The sequence below is a fragment of the Seriola aureovittata genome, chromosome 12 (genome assembly GCF_021018895.1).
Source record: "Seriola aureovittata isolate HTS-2021-v1 ecotype China chromosome 12, ASM2101889v1, whole genome shotgun sequence".
Lineage (NCBI taxonomy): Eukaryota > Metazoa > Chordata > Actinopteri > Carangiformes > Carangidae > Seriola > Seriola aureovittata.
The window spans coordinates 2545933-2564264 of record NC_079375.1 but is presented as its reverse complement, the minus strand read 5'-3'; the positions used below and the strand labels follow the sequence as shown (position 1 = coordinate 2564264).

At 42.0% G+C, this 18332-nt stretch overlaps 1 protein-coding gene across 1 annotated transcript in view; it reads right to left on the bottom strand.

Moving 5' to 3' along the window:
- Positions 1-1213: 1213 nt before the first annotated feature.
- kcnq3 (potassium voltage-gated channel, KQT-like subfamily, member 3) overlaps positions 1214-18332 on the bottom strand; it is a 111101-nt gene continuing 93982 nt past the window's right edge. The window contains exons 6-16 of the mRNA XM_056390949.1: positions 17755-17928; positions 16527-16637; positions 14056-14151; positions 13099-13193; positions 12047-12073; positions 7213-7412; positions 7013-7118; positions 5238-5369; positions 5049-5144; positions 4707-4794; positions 1214-4016 (exon numbers count right to left, since the gene is read on the bottom strand). Coding sequence (XP_056246924.1) covers positions 3303-4016; positions 4707-4794; positions 5049-5144; positions 5238-5369; positions 7013-7118; positions 7213-7412; positions 12047-12073; positions 13099-13193; positions 14056-14151; positions 16527-16637; positions 17755-17928 — 1839 coding nt within the window. The 3' untranslated portion in view covers positions 1214-3302. The remainder of the gene's footprint in view (positions 4017-4706; positions 4795-5048; positions 5145-5237; positions 5370-7012; positions 7119-7212; positions 7413-12046; positions 12074-13098; positions 13194-14055; positions 14152-16526; positions 16638-17754; positions 17929-18332) is intronic.

The following is an 18332-nucleotide window of genomic DNA, read 5'->3' as shown; positions in this document are numbered from 1 at the left end:
AGGCTTTAATCAGATCCGCAAACAGAGTCGTAGCGCTTGTTTTAACCTGCTTGGAGCACCAGGTGGGTGGAGTTTGTCGCATCAGGATAAAGGTAGGTAACTTAAACTGTATGTAGGCTATATGTAATAAAACCTACACAAGCTACCTTCTAAAATGCAACACACACCAGCGGCATTGCATACCGTTGCATCCGATGATGCCTGCAGGAGACTCCAGAAGAGTCATACAGACATTAAAACACCGCCAGTGTATGGTCCCCTTAAAGTCATATACCCAACACCCCAAAGGACTTTTTAGGTACTTAAGCATTTTAAACTTTCATTATCTAAGTACACCCGCATGCTAATGAGCTCAGCTCGGATGTACCACTTTTGGTGAAGGTCAAGACATAAAAATACTCATTTCTGACTGGCTGACTGAAAATATGGCACTTTAAACAAAGCTTCAGTAAACAGTTAAAACAATCCTCAATCAGTGCACAAAGTCAATAATCCACAATAATCTTGTGGAACCCTGATGTAAGGGAGCATTCACACCAAACAGGGTGTCAGGAGGCAGAACTAAACCTGCGTTCATGTGGTGTGGGAATAATCGGAAATACGAGTTTCTGGCAGGGAAAATCACGTGAACGTCCCCTAGAGTTGGAACAATAACTCGGAAAGTCAGCGAAAAGTTTGGCACACGACTTATATATATGCAGAAACATGCCGGACGAAAATAAAGGTTTGGTTATTGGTGAGAAACTTTTGATTAATGGTGCAAATTCACATATCGCATATACGTTTTTGCTAATATCTAACTTATAATCCGGCATTAGGTTGTGACCGTTAGTTGCTGTCCACATATAGTGACCTAAAAGTTATTTATTAGCAGTAACACAAACACTGGAAACTGTCTTAATACTCTGAGCAATTAAACACAGCACATCTTCTTTGTAGCACGTTGATTCCACATTCCGACATTAAAAGCACATGAACGCGCTGAAGCCGGAAGAGCGACTTCCCAACTCAGGAAATTGGAAATCCTGTTGAAGCCCGGTGTGGAAGCCCCCTCTGTAAAATTCACCTGACTCTGAAGGTGCTTGAACATGCTATAACTGTGTAATAATTCATGTGTGTAAATATAGTTGGTTGTCAGAGATTACATTCAGTATCTGTGTCGTCCTAAATCTAAAGTAGTAAATGCTGTTTTAGGCCTATATGTGATCCTCTGTAAAGCTTTTTTTTTTTTTTTTTTGGGGGGGGGCGCTCAGGTGTTGTGTTGCTTTTTTAACAAAATGTTACCCACCGACATCAGAAACCTCCGCCGTCGCAGCCAATCACTAACATGTCACTCAAGTTCAATCCAAAATGTGGTGCTGTTGCTTTCAGTGTGAGTTTGTGTTGGTCACCGGATATTACAGTCTCTTACAGTGCAGCAGTGAACAATACGCTCGAATGTGTGTGTTCAAAACTAATTTAGATTAAAAAATAGCACATTATGAAGTTCCATCTTGTCAGTCACTATAAAGATGTTGGGCAGTAGAGAAATTCAGTCTTATTTTTAAATCTTCAGTTTACTTTCCTGCTGCTTTAATGTATAGAAAGATTATAACTTAATGTTTATAACTGGTTGGAGACTGACTCCTTTATTGCAACTGTTTTGGTAAATGTTCCTTTAATTTCATTATTGTGTATTCCCTTTCTATTATATCTTCAAGTCAGAGGATTGTATATACTGGAAATGTGAAGTTTACTGCTGACGAGCTACTCCAAAGATAATTCCTCATCATCACCAGCTAAAGTTTTATTGCAAAAGTGCAGAATTCGGTGTTTGGGGAAAATGCTGTTTTCGGTCGGAATTTGTATTTTACACGTTTCAGACATGGAGTGGGGGATTAAAACCACCGATGGCCTCCTCTGAAGGACCTCAGGTAATAATCAACCAAAATGACTGTTAAAACATCAGATCTGTGAAGAACACACTGAAGAACACGTTCATATGTTCATGTGTTTACTTTTTCAGATACTAAACAGGACTGAATGTATCTTTGCAGTAGCAATGCAATAAAAGTTTTGATGGAGATCATTTTTCACTTGCCCTATTTAAGAACCTCTAAGCATTTGACGTGGCACAAAGAAATAGTCTGTGTGAAAGGAAAATAATCAGTAATACACTGATTTACTCATTTAAAATCTTAGTAGTTTTAGCCACTATTTTGCACTGATATTGTAAACTACTGTTAAATCCTAAAAGTGGTGATTAACTGAACTCAGCTTAGAAATCTTAGTAAATTAAAGATGTACAGGTGGTTCATATCCCTGAAGTCATGTGCCAACAAAGCAGCAGAGATTTAGTGTTTCAAATTCTGTTGAATTTCTCGTTTTGATTTTTTTTTCCAAGTGGAAAGTTTGTATGCATAAAGTGGTGACATACAACTAAAGAGCACAGTGGTGTGAAAACAAACAAAGTGACAGGATCAGAAGTTCTGCTTTCTGGACAGAAATGATCCTCGAAGAATTTACAGCACAACGCCAGAAAAGCAGAAACGGTGAAACACGACTGCCAGCAACTAACCAGCGTTTTGTTACCCAAGTCCTCCTCTTTCTTTCTTTCTGGAGCTCTCTCTCTCTCACACACACACACACACACACACACACACACACACACACACGCCCAGAAACACACTCACCAGACAACATACAAAACAAAGAGACAGGAGACTTTTGGTTCCCAGTATCACCCTCCAACCGTTACGTCTAGAATGGTGCATTATCATGCAAACCATGCAAAAAACAATGAAAATGTATTCATATAAAAAAATAAGTGTTACAAAATGGCATAGCAAGTATATGTATCCATTCAATCTCTTTTTCCGTTTCCTGATATCCTGAACTTTGCAGTGTCTACACTAAAAATCGCATGCGTCACATGCAGTGCGGTTGGCTTTGCAGCGATAAAGCTTTTGGGTGTATATAGTATGTATATTAATGTTCTTTTTTATTTTAGCTAATTTTTGCGAAGAGTGCGCTGTACAGAGTTTTACTTTACAAACGTCTGGTTTCCCTTTTTCTCTGGGCAGTTTCGTTGCCATGGCTCTCTGTCTGGACGGCGGTCGGTTGATGAGATCGGCAGTGGCCTCTGGCGGTCGATGACCTCTCTTGTGACCTCACAGAATCAAGGCGGATTAGACCCGCCTTTATTCCAAATGGTTCAGTCCAGAGATGTGGCTTTGACCCAAACTGATTTGGGTTTAGAGGCATGGGTTGGATTTAAGGTCTTAACTCAGAGTCGTGGATTTCTGTGCAGTCACACAAACACCTCATGGTGGCGTGTTCCACACGGCGTCGCCAAATCCCTCCCCCGTGGAGGAGAGCGGCATGGGCCCCCCGCTGGGTGTAAAAGGGTCTGTGTCTGTGTCCGTCTCCCCCTCCGCCAGGTAGCTCGGTCTGGGTCTCGTCCAGCTTGCGTCCCCGGTTGCCTTGGCCCCCATCGACAGGTCCTCCCCTTCCTCCCCCTCCCGCTCCCCGGAAATGCTGAAGCCACTGGGTGAGCGCTCCAGCTCCTCGTGGTTCACCGACAGCATGGAGAGAGGTGAGTCGGCCCCCCGCCCCCCTGTGGTCCTGCCCAGCCCTGCTGACAAGTCCTGCAGGGAGCTGATGGGCAACACTGTGGGACGCTCGGTGTAGGTGGGGATGGCAGCTGAAGGGTGGCGTTGGTAGAGGTGTGGCGGCGGGGGTTGATGATCTGGAGGAACACGGCCTCCTCCTCCTCCTCCTAACCCCACCCCCTCTCCACCTCCTCTTCCACCACCCCTGCCGTAATATGGATTCACCTTGCTGACAGGCACCTGGTACGACATGTGCGGGAACGCCTCTGCGTAGTTGAAGAAGACCCGTCTGATCTCACCGTTCCCCGCAGGACCGCAGGTCTCCAGAGTCATGTGGGCAGCGCCGGCAGAGTCCACCTGCAGGTGCTCAGTGTGCTGGATATGCATGTCCACCAGGAAGTCCAACTTCTTCTCCATGTCCTCCACCTGAGACAGAGACACATTTACACAAGCAGCAGAGACTTCTCATTCTCTTCTAACGTGCTCAGCGTGGAAGAGTGGAGGTAAAGTCACTTGCTGCAAGTGTTAGTTTAAGTAAGCACTGCTAACAAGCTAACAAGCTTCATTTCACATTTCAGCATTTCACTGGAGGGTGTTGCTGGAAGCTTGCTGACTAAGAGACTCTTTACAGGTTGTACAGCACAACTAATTATATACCTCCTGCCTTTATGGACTCTCTGGTTCTCGACTATCAATGGTCAGCAATGTCAAGTTTGCAATTGATCAACAGCATCACGTTACAGTTCTTCAAAGCTGAACTGCGCCACAGTACTTTCGAAATGACTTTGCCTCTTTGATCAAACCCACTGGTTGTTGTGATTTTGTTGATAAGAATTAATTTAAAATTTCTGCCTACTCAACATTCAAGCCATCAAAAGTGGAACAAATAATCAATCTCTAAATGTGCAACTTGTACAGAAAATGAACCAGCAACATGTGGTACCCAACCTTTTTATGTTTGCATCTGTATCCTGACCAAGCTGATACATGTATCGCACTTACAAGAAAGGTTTATTGGTTTTTCACATGTGTTAGTTCATCAGAAATGCAGGAAAACTCTCACTTGCATTACTTATTTAAGTATCTCAAAAGGTGCTTTCCAATTCTAATCCTCACCTGTCTCTCCACCCTGACAAATCTACCCATCATGCTTTGGTCCTCGGTGTCCGGCATGGAGGCGGCTTTGGCTAGGAAGGACTCGTGCCTGGAACACAGGGACACTGAGTAGACGTGGACTGCACAGACATTTGTTCAGGGGGAATGAACAAAACATTCACCAGAGCAGAGAAATTGCTTTCAAAGAAGAATGTTACTTAACATAGGTGTTTAATGTTTCCTAGAAAATATAATGTACGAGACGCAGACGTGACTAATATTTCAATATAATCTTTTTCAATATAATCTTTGACATGGTCTTGTTTAGTGATTACATTTTACCCTACAGCAGTGTGACAGTACCTGGGTGACTGGTTGGGTGGGTAGGTAAAGGGCGTTTTCTGAGTTTTCTTGTGTTTCGGAGTGAGGGGGGGTCCAGGGGCAAGAATCATGTCGATCCTTAAAGGAGGAGAAACAGGATGAGTTCGAGGAAGAGGAGATTTTCACTTCACTCAAACAGACACAAACCTTGTCTGTGATGTGGTTGCTGACCTTGTCTGGAGGTATTTAATTCTACAGAGCATGTCCAGGTGTCCAGCAGAGTACTGCTCGATCACGTCTTTGACATCATAAGGCCTCAGAGTTTCCTTAAACCGCTTCTTGTTCAGGAGGAATTGCATGATCCTGTGAAACAGAGAGGTTAGATTGGGTTAAACAGTGAGGACATTAAGGAGTTTTATCACACTTTACTTACAAAACATGGGAAATCTTTCCGTTTCCCAAGTTTCATGAGACAACGTATGTACCTTACTTGTTGTACTACTGTATTCCAAGATCTAAGCAACTGACTTGCTCCAAAACCATCCCAACTTAACAATTAACTTTGATGCTAATTGTTTTGATCTGAGTCACAGTAGAACTATCCGTCATTCCATCCGATTTGCGACTGTTTATTCTTTTAGTTTCTGGTAGAGGCAGGCTATGTAAAGTAGCCCAGACATCCCTCTCTCCACCCACATCCATCAGCCTCTCCTGGGAGATCACATGATGTTCCCAGGCCAGGTGGGTTTCGTAATCCCCCCAACATTTTCTGGTTCTCCCCCGGTCTTGACCAGGGGGCATCAACCACTGTGCGAAGGACACTCATTTCAGCTGCTCGTATCTGTAATCTCCTTTTTCTTGGTCACTACCCAAAACTCACGAGAACCGCTGAGTTTCTGGACCAGCATGCCTCCCGACCGTAAGTCGACTGGAGAATAAAGACCTCAACAGTTTGGTAAAATCCGCCTGTTGATCTCACACTCCATCAAACCAGCAGCTGGCTTCAACATCAGCCATCTATCAGATGTTTTCGAACAACGATTATTAAAGGGGAACGTTGGGGTTCACTGTCCAGCTCAGAAATACTTTGACTTTGACACTTTCCATGTTTGTATCTGTGATTAAACACAACATCTTTCAGTTCTTTGAAAATCTCTCAACCTTGAGACCAGCCCGCCACACACTGAGCTCTGTCTTTTGTCCAACTCGCGCTTCAGTCCTTTGCGGAAAGTTTTGGGTCCTGAAACTAAAACCCTTGAGGTCTGAGCATCCCTTTCAGAGAGCCATTCAGCGCTGGAATAATGGTATGGAAGGAAGCAGCACTTTCACAGGGTTAATCACTCATCTCACAGGCCCTCGCACTAGATTGAATTCCTGCATTCTGTCAGCTGTGTGGCCTATAGGTTTACCAGCAGGCTGTCAGCATGTGTGAGATCTGCCTACGCTCTCTGGTTTCTGCAGCTGTCACACTGTTACCTTTCACACTCCTGCAATGACTGGGGCTGAGTATCACACCTGCTTACTGTCTGCATTTATCACTGTCAAACACAGGAAGTGGGCATCAAATGCTTGGTCAGATTGTTGGACTTGTTTGATTGTTTTCTGATCAGATATTTTCTGTTGGGGTATTTGGATAGCTATCCATACGCATATTATCAATATCTTGAATGTATGTTTTGAAGTCAAAAGGGTTTTACACAAGTATCGTTTCCTCTAAGTACCCCCCAACATCAGCTGGAAACATCTGGCCCAGGAAACTATTATGAAATGGTTTCCTTTGCCTTCCTCAGTAACTGTTATTGGCTAATCTTAATGAAAATCCCTTTCCTTTCAAATGCATATTTGATGGTGCCAGAATACCATATTTTACAGCAGTCCTTCCTCTCTGCCTTTAAATAAATCCCATTCTATCATATTGTACTTCTGACTGGCGATGGATGGAAAGGCTTCATTATGACGTTGACGAACCGCCGACCATCATGAAACGAGCATTTGAAGTTCCTGACCTGACTGCCCTGATGACCAGTTTCAGCGTGGGGATCATCTCCTCCATGAGGATGTCTGGAGGGAAGCCCCGCTCCTCTAAGGCTGGATCAGCCAAAGCTCCAGCATCTGGCAGAGACACACAACCATAAAACACTGATGTAAGAACTGTGCATTAGCAAACCAAAGACAGGCTTTTATGTCAGTGTAAGCTGATACATACCTTCAGAGCTCTGGCGGAGTGTATAGGCCTTCATGCGGAAGGCGGTGCGGAAGCGTTCCCGGTTACTGAAGCCTGCTGGTTTGGGCTCTTTAGATGGGCTTTCCTCGATGGACTCAGCGTTACCTGTGAGCTTCTTACCCGCCCCGATTGACGGTCTGGCATTTGGAAGCCGAACACGCTCGAGTAAACTCAGTTTCTGGCTGAAGTGGGTGAGAAGAGAGAAGACATGAAGTCAACTGAATGTTCAAGCCAAAGCTTTGGCAGGTAGTTTCTCAAATGGCTAAAGTTTGTCTTCTAACATAAAGTTGATGAAGGTGACAAAACAATCTCAGGTCAAGGTTCATTTAGCTGCTGCTTGATCATATAACATGATCTTTATCAGATTTTTTTTTACCTCAGCCCTGCCCTGGTTCACAAATCTAGAACTAAACAGAAACCCTGTACACTGTTGGTCACTTTATTTAGGAAAGGTACATCAAGTCATACCTGATGAAGGTCTATATCTGAAATGTCATGTCCTATCATGTCAAATCTACTGGTTTGCAAAAACTTTGTTAAAGACATAAGTACAGCACAGCTTTTCCAGGACTCTTTTCCAAGATATAAGGTAGTTAAACCTACAGTATAGTCATATATAATCCACAGAGGTCTGTCTGATGTAGATTTTGTCAGCTGCTCAGGTTGGTGATGGCCAGCTCAGACCATCCAAGCACAGCTCAAAATTCATGACCATGCAGATTGTACGTATGGTCTGTACGCATTAACACGTGAACACGTCTGCTTATGCATCCATTTTTAGATTATATCTGCACCTGGGATCTGGGATGTACATCTATCTGAACGTAAGAGGCGTTAAGACAAAAAATTACTAGCAGGTTATAAAATTTTTTAAAAAATCTCCGTCTAGTTTCAGCTACAACTTTCCTTCACAGAGGAGTGAAAGTCTTCATGGTCTGCTGCCTCAACGCTACAATGCTGCTCTCCTGGCAGAAGGAAGCCTCAAAGAGCTGTGAGGAGATCGGTCTCCTTTATTGTCCAACGGCTGACAATATTTGGCAGCACAAAAGTAAGAGCTCCCTGGGTAAAATAAGACTCCTGTGTGCCTTGGAAGAGGCAGAGAGGCGGGGTAACCGGAGCCGACAATGGCCCGAACAAGGCCTCTGAAATGTGGAGCGTTCTCAGCGACTTTGCTCCCACAGCGGACAAACAATATGAGTCTCTATGTTGCCTTGGGGCAGAATAGGGACGGCAGATTACGGCGCTGAGAGGCTGCAGAATAGGAAGCTTTAAAGGAAGAGAGAATCTCTTTCTGACTGCTCCTCGGCAGAATAAAGGGCAGAAAATGAGATGTGATTATCCTGTGGCTCTCTGTAAATGAGGCAACACAACAGCAAAGACAAACACGCCTCATCTCCCACAGCTCTGACTTCCCAAGGTGTGGTTTACTACACCTGCACAAACCTGCAGTGACAGCACTGAAGGAAAATTCTGTTTTATCTCGGTGTCTTTGTTTTCATACCTCTGTCCGTTGTTTCCAGCAGTTACGACAACACTGCTGAGAGTAGTGTAGTATAGTATAAAATAGTGTAAGTATATTTTTCTAATTTCTAGTCAAAATATCTCATCACAGACTTAATATAAGACAAAATCACCTAAAGAGTAAGATTTAAGTGAGATAAAGGAGCTTGTTTTTAGACAGTGCATCTTGAATATCTTGTTAAGTGAAACAGTCTTGAAAACATCTTGTTTTGAGTCATATCTCAGATGAAACAAGCTTTTTTGACACGTCATAAGGTTTTTAAGCTGCTGCGTTATTTGTAAAAGATGAATTGTCTTGTTTCAAGAAAATAGACTTAACTTGAATTGAGACAACAAATCTGCTTTATTGAAAACTGCATGGTCAACATGCCCAACTCACAACAACTCAAAATGCACAGTACAGTGTGGCTGTTTTTCTTACATTTCCATCAAACCATGTCCATGTGATATGTAAAAAAGAAAGAGGCAAAAGCTGGAATGAAGCTGTTTTCCTTTTATTCAGTCCTCTGGGACTTTAAATTTAAAAAAGTTGGTAAAATTCAAAATGCTAGTTTTCATTTTTTCTGTCTTATAAGAAGTAGTTAATGTCTTGAATCTAGAACAGTATTACTTTTAGAGTTTACAATAAGGTAAATGCACTTGAGATGATGACAGGATGGTAAATTATGGCTTATTATGGCAAAAGAGCACGGCCTAATACGAGTCAGGGATGCTAACTTGCCAGTTTTTAATCTTATTTCCAGTAGGTGGTGGACTTAAATCTAAAACAGTGTCACAATTATAGAACTAAAAATTAGTTAAATACACTTGAAACAAACAGGATGGCAAAAACTTTTGAGGGGAAAATACTATTTTTGCGCATCACAAGCTTATTATGAGACACAAAACATCAGAATACTAGTAAAATATAGCTAAAAGTGAGTTTTCCCAGCTAATTTCAAGATCACTCTTATTTTTGGAGTGGCCTTTTTTCCAGTGCGGATGTTTGATCATTTACCCTTCACCTTCGTTTTATCTTCCAGATATGTTTGTCTCACCTGGAGAATTGTTTCCAGCCTGCCTGATCGTCTGGCTGACTTTTTCTTGACCCTTCATCAGTCAGTGTTATTATCAGTGGTTGAAATGATAAAAACTTTGGAAAAAGACCCAGTTCTTTCCCCTGACCCTTTAAATTAAAATGTCAACTCCAACAGGGCTTTTCTGTTGCTATTCTATTTCTTCTCTTGAAGAAAAAAATCTCATGTGCAGAAACAAACAAATGGTGAATGTATCCAACTAACATGGATTGTGTCTATCAAAGCCTGATGTATCTTATTCCTCTGAGCCATATTGTCCGAACACTATGTTTCTTCATTACCATTAACACACACAGTAGTTTGTTTTGACTCCAGAAATACTCACAAATTCCCAACAAATGCACTATTTCCTGTTTGATAATAGCTAAAGGGGCAAAATAGTGGAGACACCTACTGCAGCAGGAACTACCACAGAGGCGGTGTTGAGGACTATGTTTGTCTGTCTCTGTTTTGTCACCATGACGGCATCACAACTGTGCAAGATGGAGTCAGTTTGGGTTCGAAGATGAACGTGGTCTGACCCTGACCACACCAGACCACAAAGCATGAGTGCTGGGTCCTAGGTACCACATGCTGCCTCTTTATGGGAGTTGTTGACAGCAGAAACAACGTACAGCTGAATAAATCCAGCCTCATCCTTTTCCCTACTTGTTAACTAATATCTGAATAACTTTTAACACAACAGAATCCAATACAACTCTCCCTCCACTGTCATGGATTGCATTAAATCATGGCAGTTCCTATTTTTCTGATGTTTTGCACTGTAAGAAAATCCTAAACTAGTGGCCTCACTATGGTAACACACACACACACACACACACACACACACACACACACACACACACACACACACACACACACACACACGCAGATGGGATATAATTTTCTCTCAGTGTTGTGCTGAATAGACCACACAGTAGCACAGTGGATAACTCAGATAAAAGGTCTAATATCACACAGTGCTGTCAAACACACACACACACACACACACACACACACACACACACACACACAGTAAGTGGCTTATCGCCCTCTTGTTGGACATGGCAGCTCTGTTGTAGTTTCTGGCCGTCGTCCACCTCTTTGCTCAGAGCAACAAGATAATGTCAGACTGCTAATTTCCCAGCAGCTGATCCTACAGGGGACTGAAAACTCTTTCATTTCCTAACTCTGTTCCTCCTCCTCTACATCCTTCACTACCTTACTACACCTTTGTCTCTTTTGTTTCTCTCTTGTTCCTTCTCTCTTTTTCCCTACCACTCTGTTTTCTTTTTGAGGCCACAAGCCAAAACATATCGGTCTAATAATAAAGGTGTTCTGTATACATATCATGATTCATTGAAACACCCTTATTAGGGAACTCTTCATTAATTAAGTTTTCTGCCAGGCAGCTACTGGTTTCCATTCATTTCAAGAATCATTGTGTTGATGCAAAACTGAAGGGGGGCGGAAAATTTTGTCTCCTTTGGCCTTTCTGTAGATTGGTTGCTAGGAGACAGGAAGATAACACTTCTTAAGACTTTTTACAAAATGGAAAACCAGTCATTTTCATTATCCTTCTTCATTCCCTCTGTAACAGCTGATACAACACTCAGTGGAAGTGATCATCACTGTGCCTCTCTGAAGGAGAACACCAGCTAAATGTGGGAGACATAGGAAAGTAGATGTGAAGTCAGTGAGGTCAGTGGTGACCAGAAGGTTTTTCTTATCACGTGAAGACAAGATGAATCTGTTTCACAAATCAAGCTTCCCCTGTGAGATATTCACATTTTGATGTAGAGACTCATTCATATCTCTGCACAGCACGTTGAAAAAACAAGAAAAATCATCACACCCAAAGACCCCGTCTCGGGCCCTAATTACTCCATCTAAACTGTCATTCATAATTGAGGCATAACTAATGGACTCACTAATAGGTTTCTAAAAAAAAATCTCTCAGTCTAAATGTCATCAAAGTAGTTGATGCGGAAGGCAAGAGCGAGACGAGTAGGCGTTTCATATCACGATTCACATATTTACCAAGGCCATTCGTCCAGAGATTTATTCGACTTGTGAATTAATATCGGAAGCTATTTAAAAGCGGATGGGGGGGGGGGGGGTATTCAAGGAAAGCTTCATTAGTCTTTCCAGCATGTGGGGCTAATTAAAGCCCCATCAGAGGTCGTCGACTCAGGCCGCAGCTCTGTGTGATTTACAGTATCTCTGTACCAGTGACTTACCTCGCCATGGCCTCCAAGTGATCCTTCCTTCGGATGGGGAGAGAGGAAAAGTACAAAGTTAACAAGTGTACAGGAGACGAAAATATCAAACCTTGATCTAAACACACTTCACATGGCTCCTGTTGTCACTTTGAGGCCTGTAAAATTCAACTTTAACACTAACATCTTAGAGCAACTTGATTTGTAAGTCAAGGCCTTAATGTGCAGTCAATTGCAAACTCTAAACTCCCAGCCCCCCTGAACTATTCATTGCTAACTTTGCACTTTCTTTAGCCAGTCCTTTTTCAACCTGGATGAACCATAGATGTATTAGTAAAGATGTACTGTATACAGTACAGCTCTAGTGGCCAAATGCAGTACTGCAACTAAAAAAATACTTGGTGACCCAGGAAGCATTTTCTCCACAGGCCTCCATCTTATTAAGATTGTATGGATACCTAGAAGGGTCATTTCTTATGAATTTTTAAACCATGAAAATATAGTATTTTAAACTTTCTTCGGACTAAGAGAAATACCAATACCTCTGTTTTCCGGTGTTATAGTTTCCAGTGACGGCCAGTAGGTGTCAGTAAAGAGCCATAAATTTACTTATAACATCTTTAAGCAAATATTTCTACAATATCTAGAGGTTTGTTGTTTTAAAACAAAAAAAAATTATCTTCTCAGCTGAAATTCAGTCGTGTCCCATTCTACGTCACAAATTCTACACCGCAGCGCTGAGTTTCTCAAAGTCTGATCATCTCTGAACTGAACTTCATGTTTTTAAAGATTTCCTTGGAGCTAAAACCAGAGCCATGCACGATCACATCTGCAACATCTGTCATACCCACTGTTCAGCATCCAGCCTCCCAGACTTCGGTTCAGGATAATGATAAGCATGCAAAACTAAAGAAAATGAACAGAAATCATGACGGGGGTCACAATATGAATTAATACTGGAAGAAAACAAAAAACATAAAACAATATAATCCATGTTCAGGTATCTCATGAAAATGATGGTGAAACAGGCACACGCATGACCTGGAACTGTGGTGTGATCTTGTGTTACTTACCTGAAACAGGGAAGAGAGATGACTGTTTCGTAAAATCTCCACGTGGCAATGAGGTCTTCCCTGATTGGATTGGTGGAATAATATCGCCAGGCAGACTAGAGTTATGGCGACAGAGACACAGCAGCAAATGATATCACAGTTAAAACAGCCACTTTGATGTTGACTGTCTCAATAGTCTTGCCAAACCCTAAATTCTTGAGTCTAGAACGGCCTTTCTCAAAGTGTGGTCTGAGATTAAACCTGTTAAAATATAATGTTTTAAATTTAGTGTCTGAGTGACCACAAAGTCTATAGTAGCAAATACTGTATATGTGTTGATTTCAATATTAAGTCAACTCATATCTAAATACAAACATTATTTGAATTGGCTGTTTTACAGTGTTGTTGGACTTCACTGTCTACTCACGTAGCTTGGCCAGTTTACAGTTTATCTTTGAGGATAGCCTATACCTCAAAAATGATCATCCTGACATTTGACAGGAAATGTGGATGACTGTTACAGTAACTCTCAAACGCTGACAATGGACAAGATCTTACGACTGTGTCAATTAAAAGAAAATCAAATGAAACCTCTGACATACCGACACAACAGGCAAGTGGTGAGTTTTACTAGTAATGTCGCCAGCACGACTGAGACTCGTGGTGCGTTTGATGACATCTGGCCACCGTTCATATGTGTGTGAAGATTTTGACGCTACAGGCGCAGGGGTTCTTGATAATTAAAATACTGATTGAAATCTGAGTGGTCTATCAAACAGCCTGTCTCAGGTGACATTCTTCTGCGCAAGCTTGCTACAATACTGTTGAAATAGTAAGGCCTATTGGTTTTAGGGATGTTCAAGGAGTAAGTTGGTCCATGAGTTTTATTTTAGTGGTTAAGTCCTTGGTCTGAAAAAAGTTTGAGAAACACTGCTCTAGAAAACACAAAAAACCTGGAGCAGCCAGCTGGCGTCTCACCTGGATGAGCCCGGCGGCTGGATGTCTGCGCTTCTCAAAGTGCTTCTGTCTGTGCTGCTCCTGGACCTTCAGAGCCAAGCCTGAACCCAGGATCCCCTGCAGCCAAAGCCACCACAGCAGTTAACAACACTGAGCTCTGTGCACAAATACCACCAAGCCTGGTTATCCCACACAATTAATCTGAAAAAGGCTTAACATTTCAGGTGCCACAAGCACAGCCGTCTTAAATTAAGCCTCTTATGGTCTCATCTGTTAAGGTTCGTGGTGTCAGCTCCCACTGTAAAAGGGTAAAAGACACTGGTTGTGATTTTACGTCATTTGATGCTCCAAGCACACGCTGGATGTGTTGCTGCCGTACATGCACAGATAAAACAGACAGAATGATCCAATCTGTGGAGCTGATGCATTAACTGCTGCTTCTCTGCTGCGTCAGCGCCTGTCCACATAGGAAACGGGTGCTGCTGTGTGGGCTCACATAGAAAACAATAGGCATACGTGGCTTCACATAAATCAGCAAAACGTCAAATCATATTGAATTCATCGGAAGGGAATTATATTTTTAGCTGATGTTGTTTTATACAGTTTTTTGGTGGTAAACACGAGTGCAGTGCAAAAAGAGCTTTGGTTTTACACTAAGTAGAAGGTGTAACTGCAAGTTCTTTAACTGGCTTAAACAAAGAAAAATACAACATTAATTGGAGTTAACCCATGCCATTGATTAATAAAATATGACTTCAAACTATTCTTTTATCAAGTCAGAGCTACTCAGATGGCAAACCCCCACCACTCTCTCTATGCAGAGTTTCTATTCCTGCCATCAGGAAAGAGGTTTACTTTCCCTAGGAGCCAGTTGGTTTTTAAACAAGTTGTTGGCCTAGTTGTCATTGCAATTAACGAATACTGAGTATTAGTGCCTCGTATCTTTCTGTAATTTATTCTGATGAAATCTAGCATACAATAGATGGTTTTATGTCTTTATTTATAATATTAGCCTATTTTATTTATGATGTGGACTGGTTGTGTTATTGACTACTGTTGCAAACCAAATTGCCACTTGGGGACAATAAAGACTTTCTCATCTAATCGGTTGAAACTGTTGATGTTTCATTCAATGAATTGTACATTTTCAGCTTCATAAATAAAGCAATATTACATACAATTCACTGGTGAATCCAATCAGAGCAGGACAGATGTTTTTTGGCTGGCCAGGTCTATAAACATGAACGTCCGTGACTGACTGACTGAGTGAGTGAGTGATGAAGTTTCCCCATTGGTCGTTGCTCTTTCAAAATGATTTGGTACGAATGTTTAGTGTTGCCAACTAGACTTTCAGACACATTTAGAAGAAGATGAACGTAGTTTTGGACAAATCTTAGTTACTTACATTACACTTACATTCGCCAGTTTTGCTCCGTGAGCGTGAGGTTGGACTTTCCTGACACACCTTCATCACAACTTGACTGGACTATTGTAATTCTTTGTACTTAGACCTTCCCCAGTCTTCATTATCTCGCTTGCACTTGTTCCAGAAGGCAGCTGCAAGGAAGTTGACTGGTACTAAAAAGCGTGAGCACATCACCCGAGACTCAGCCTTTCTTCACTGGCTCCATATTGAGTTTAAAACATTGCTGATTCCTTTTAAGGCTCTTAATGTCCAGGCCACACCTCACATCACAGAGCTTATCCATTAATCTCTCAGATCTGGAAGCTCATCCTTCCTGTATGTCCCATGGTCACAACTAAAACTAAAAGGTGACAGAGCTTTTGCAGTTGCTCCGAAATTATGGAACCAGTTGCCATTAGAAATCTGTCCGGTTTAGCGTGTTAACCTTTTAGTCCATTGTTATTCATAATTGTGCTTTTTGTTATTTTCTTGTTTTTGTTAGTAAATATACTTAACACAGGAACATATAAACATGCTATGCTTTCCTTGTGTTTTTACCTATTTTATACATTTGTTCATTTTAATTTCTTTTGAGCAGCACTTTGGCCAGCTCAAGCTGTGCTTAAATGTGCTCTAGAAATAAAGTTGACTTGACTAGACGTGAATGAGCTTCTAGTTTTCTCTCTGTCTGATCATTATTAAAGTAAACAGCTGAAACCATAGCTCAGTCTCTATCTTGTTGTCAGACGTCGTTGTGGTTATAAAATCAGGATTTTAGCAGCAGCTTGGAAGCGACTGCTGGTTAACATGTAGTCTTAATGGGACACCTTTCAGTCACTGTTTCAAACTGAGAACACCTTTAATGTGAATCCAGCTGTGTTAGAATACTATATATGTGAGCACAGAGAGGAGGAGAGAAGCAAACAGATATAGGCGACAGGTTTTGACCTACAAGTCTTAGCATTTATCTTCATCAATCACCATTTCTCAACAAATGAATCTAAACTCTCTGCAGTTTGTGAGCAATTGTGTATTTTTAGTTCATGTAGAGTCCAGTAATGAGACATATACAGGAGTGTGTACCCACTGCAGGCAAAGCGAAGAAGGACACTCCGATCAGAGCGAAGGTGCCGGCTAACAGTCTCCCAGCCCAGGTCTTTGGGGTTTTGTCCCCGTAACCGATGGTGGTCAGAGTGATCTGCAAAACAAACAAATGAAGATTACACTTTATATCTCTAAGAGTTTCTGACAGAAATACCTATAAATGTCCTTCTTGATATTTGTTAAACAGTAACTGTCAGTTCTGTGGAGGAAGTCGGTCGTGATCCTCGCTCTGCTCATCGATCCGCTATGGCCGGTTCATTGATTTCAAAGGGTCAAGGACACTTCAGCGAGGCAGATGTTTGAACTGAACTTCAACTGAATGACAGTCTCTCTAATGAGGCCATCCTGCTGAGAAAACTGCATCAGTGCTTCTCTAACCAGAGGCCGTTCATTAGAGCAGGAAGCTGAGCCAACACCGGACTGTTCTCCAAAGAGCTGCCGGCTCACTAACACTTTTTTTATGATTTGTCCTCCACTCTGGATCAACCAACAAAATGTCTGTTTTTTTCAGCAGCCAACTGAAACAATTCTAAATACTAAAACATTGGACATTCCCAGCGGTACTTGAATGCAGCAGAATATTATCTGATAATTGGTTTTTGGCAGAAATCCCGTATTTGGATCACAGCCACAAGTTTCTCAGTTGATCATTTGGCCAGACACAATCTGTTCACCGAGCTGTAGCCAAAACCAGTCAAAACTTTGAAGATGTCTCACTAACCAACCACAAATTGGATTTTGTGGAAATGAGTCGGTCTCAAAGTATCTAAGACCAAAGAAGTCCTGGTATCCTGGAAAAAAAGGACTGGACTTGCAGATTTGGTCACCAAATACTTAAATAAAAATGAAGAACCTTTAGTACTTTAAAAAAAACACATAAAGAATGCTAAGAATCATCCCCCAAATAAAGAGGTTCTTTAGTTGGTGTTGGCTCTTTGTAGAGCAATAGAACCATTTGAAGAACCATTTAAGAACCATTCTTTTTCACAGTGTAGAGCAGAAACACTAAGACTGCCTAGACAAGCTAGTCCAGTCCAGACTGGTCCTGGCTTCTGGTCTTTCAAGACAGTGCATTTAGGATATTCTTATTGTAGGGATTTTAAAGACGAAAAGGTTGCTGGTTATTGATTTCCAGCAAATGGTTGAAGATTTATCACTGAGATGATGTTGTCTTAGGAAGCAACAACAAGAGGCCTTTCTCATGTACATACCAGCCCCCACCACAGAGCGTCGGCGTAGGTGTCAAAGTCTTGTGGTTTGGGCTGAGCGGTGGGGTTCTCGTTGTTAGACACATCCATGGAGACGTCGTCCTTCTCCACGAGGTAGACCAGGAAGGACGCAAGGATCAGAGACAAGAAGCCGATGTACCAGGCTGTGATCAGCTCCTACACACACACACACACACACACACACACACACACACACACACAAATAGTTTTTGTCATATAGCTGGACATTGCACAAATCAAGATGCAGATTCAGACGAGCCAAATGTGTAACTCAGCTTCCAACTGAGGGGTGCACACAGCGAAAGCCTGAACACACACTTCCTGCAGAGATAAGCATGGAGATCAATACAGCACTGATAGGAATCAATTCATCCTTTTCTTCTTCCATGTAAAAGCCCCTGATGTGGGGCTGACCAACATAAACCCCATAAACCTCCCATAAAGACACTGTATAGTGCACTGCTGTTGTCTCAAAACCCTCCTTAGTCGCGTCCCAGATGTTCTGAGCTGTAGGCTATCAAGCATCTATCAACTGCCTTCATGTGAAGCATTCAGGGAAC